The sequence below is a fragment of the Nothobranchius furzeri genome, chromosome 2 (assembly GCF_043380555.1).
Source record: "Nothobranchius furzeri strain GRZ-AD chromosome 2, NfurGRZ-RIMD1, whole genome shotgun sequence".
Classification (NCBI taxonomy): domain Eukaryota; kingdom Metazoa; phylum Chordata; class Actinopteri; order Cyprinodontiformes; family Nothobranchiidae; genus Nothobranchius; species Nothobranchius furzeri.
Genome location: NC_091742.1, coordinates 45,046,709 through 45,048,738, shown reverse-complemented (window position 1 = coordinate 45,048,738; position 2,030 = coordinate 45,046,709). Strand labels below are relative to the sequence as shown.

The 2,030-nt window shown below is 50.1% G+C and overlaps 1 protein-coding gene across 1 annotated transcript; it reads left to right on the top strand.

Moving 5' to 3' along the window:
- Window positions 1–502: 502 nt before the first annotated feature.
- Window positions 503–1,741, top strand: LOC139061983 (uncharacterized). Its single transcript, XM_070542012.1, has 2 exons — window positions 503–1,422; window positions 1,493–1,741. Exon 1 carries the CDS (start codon window positions 503–505, stop codon window positions 1,205–1,207), a length of 705 nt encoding a protein of 234 aa, XP_070398113.1. The 3' UTR covers window positions 1,208–1,422; window positions 1,493–1,741.
- The last annotated feature ends 289 nt before the right edge of the window (window positions 1,742–2,030 follow it).

Here is a 2,030-nt window from a genome sequence, read left to right as displayed (position 1 = left end):
TTCAACTCTGTCATGTTGGGATAAAAATTCGGAAGTACCGTATTTTCACGACTATAACGTGTGTTATTAGGGAAATAGCGGGCGAGCAGTGTTGATGCATGATTGCGCATGCGCCGTGAGCGGTTCTGGTACTTTTTGGGTCGCAGCCGCTCGCTGCACGTGCGCTCTAAACCAGGACTAGACCAGTAAAGTGAAGCATGCTGTTGGCTGTTTATAATTTTCACAATGTCTGGTTTGCACTGATATGATCCGAGTCCCGAGCCCGCACAGATGTTTTACCGGTACGTTTTATAACCCGGTGCGCCTTTTGCATGTGTTAAAGATCCCTCAGATGACAAGGTTTCCCCACTTGTAGCAGCTGCTTGCTTTCTCAATCCTACTGTGTGTCAGACCCTCCTCAATGTGGCTGATGATAACATTCAGGAGCTGCTCAAGCAGGCAGAAGGGTATGTTGTTCGGTGCTCTCAGACACAGGAGAACAACTCTGATCTGGAGGAACTGAATGGACCTGAACCGGCACCACCCGCCGCCGCCTCCTCTTCATCATCTGCCTCCTCCTCCTCCTCCTCATCCAGACAACCAGTCTTTAGGTTTCTCTCCAAATTCCGAGCAAAGCCTAAACCGTTCGTGCAAGAGGAACAACCTCCTTATAAACATCAGTAAAACGAAGGAGTTGATAGTGGATTTCAGTACAAAGCCGGAGAGGAACTACCAGATCCCCGTCATCAACGAGTGCCCAGTGGAGAGAGTGAGCAGCTTCAAATACCTCGGTGTTCACATCACGCAGGACCTGTCATGGTCCTGTCACATCAACACCATGGTGAAAAAGGCCCGGCAGCGTCTCTACCACCTCAGACGCTTGAGAGACTTCCGACTGCCCCCCAGGGTGCTCAGGAACTTCTACTCGTGCACCATAGAGAGCATCCTGACGGGGAACATCATAACCTGGTTTGGGAACAGCACCATGAAGGACAGACGAGCTCTACAGAGGGTTATTCGATCAGCTGAGAGCACCATCCGCTCCGAGCTCCCTGACCTGCACTCGATCTACAGCAGGCGGTGCTGGACCAAGGCCAGGAAGATCGTGAAGGACCTCAGCCATCCCAACAGCAGACTGTTCTCTCTGTTGAGGTCAGGAAAACGATTCTGCTCCCTGAAGACCAACACAGAGAGGCTGTGGAGGAGTTTCTTCCCGCAGGCGATATGATCTTTAAACCACACCACCACATAGTAAGTGCACACACATGTGGTTGTCACACACTGTCACGGTCTGCCTCCATCTGCTGTGAGTTTTGGTCAGCGCTTTGTTTACAGGTGGGCGTGGCACTCATCACAGCTGCATGGAGTTTCCACTAATCGGAGCCACCAGGATTTAAGGAGCGATGGGACTCAACTCCAGCGCCGGTCGATACTCTCATATGGGTAGCTTCTAGCCTCCTAAACTGTCCTGGTCCTGCGTTCTGAGCTAATGAGTTTGTTTGTCCTGTTCCAGTTTCCTGTTCTGAACCACCTACCTGGTCTGGAGTTGTTTCCCGTCTCACCGCTCAAGGATCCTCAGGTCTCCGATCTCCTCGCCCGCCTGCCTGTCCACGCTCAGCACCATCCTCACCACTCCAGCCTCTCCCAGTCCGCCTCCGCACAACTTCTGGTCTCTGACCGTAAGAACTCTCAGTCACTCAGTCAGATTCTCCTGGTTCTCTGGTTCCGGTCTCGCTCACCTCTCCTCTTATCTTTTATAGATTCCGGTCCCGTCCCGTTCCTGTGTTTCAGACGCAGCGCCTTTGGTTCTAGTTTTGTTCCCTTATTTCTGTTTTAAGAAATAAAACATTTATATTTTTACTCTGTCGTGATTCTTCATGTCCTGGGTGAAAGCTCTTACCCACAGCATGACAAAACCACCTTGCAATTGTTCACAACAGAATGTCAGTTTTCATTGGTTTAATCAAATTGCAAATGCTTTAGTACATGTCTCAAGTGACTCTGTGCTTCTTTTCAAATGATTGTGTACAAGTAGCTACAGTTAGCACAAT

What these genes read in the sequence shown, in the direction of transcription:
- LOC139061983 (XM_070542012.1), top strand. Translation starts at nt 503, where the DNA reads ATGGACCTGAACCGGCACCACCCGCCGCCGCCTCCTCTTCATCATCTG.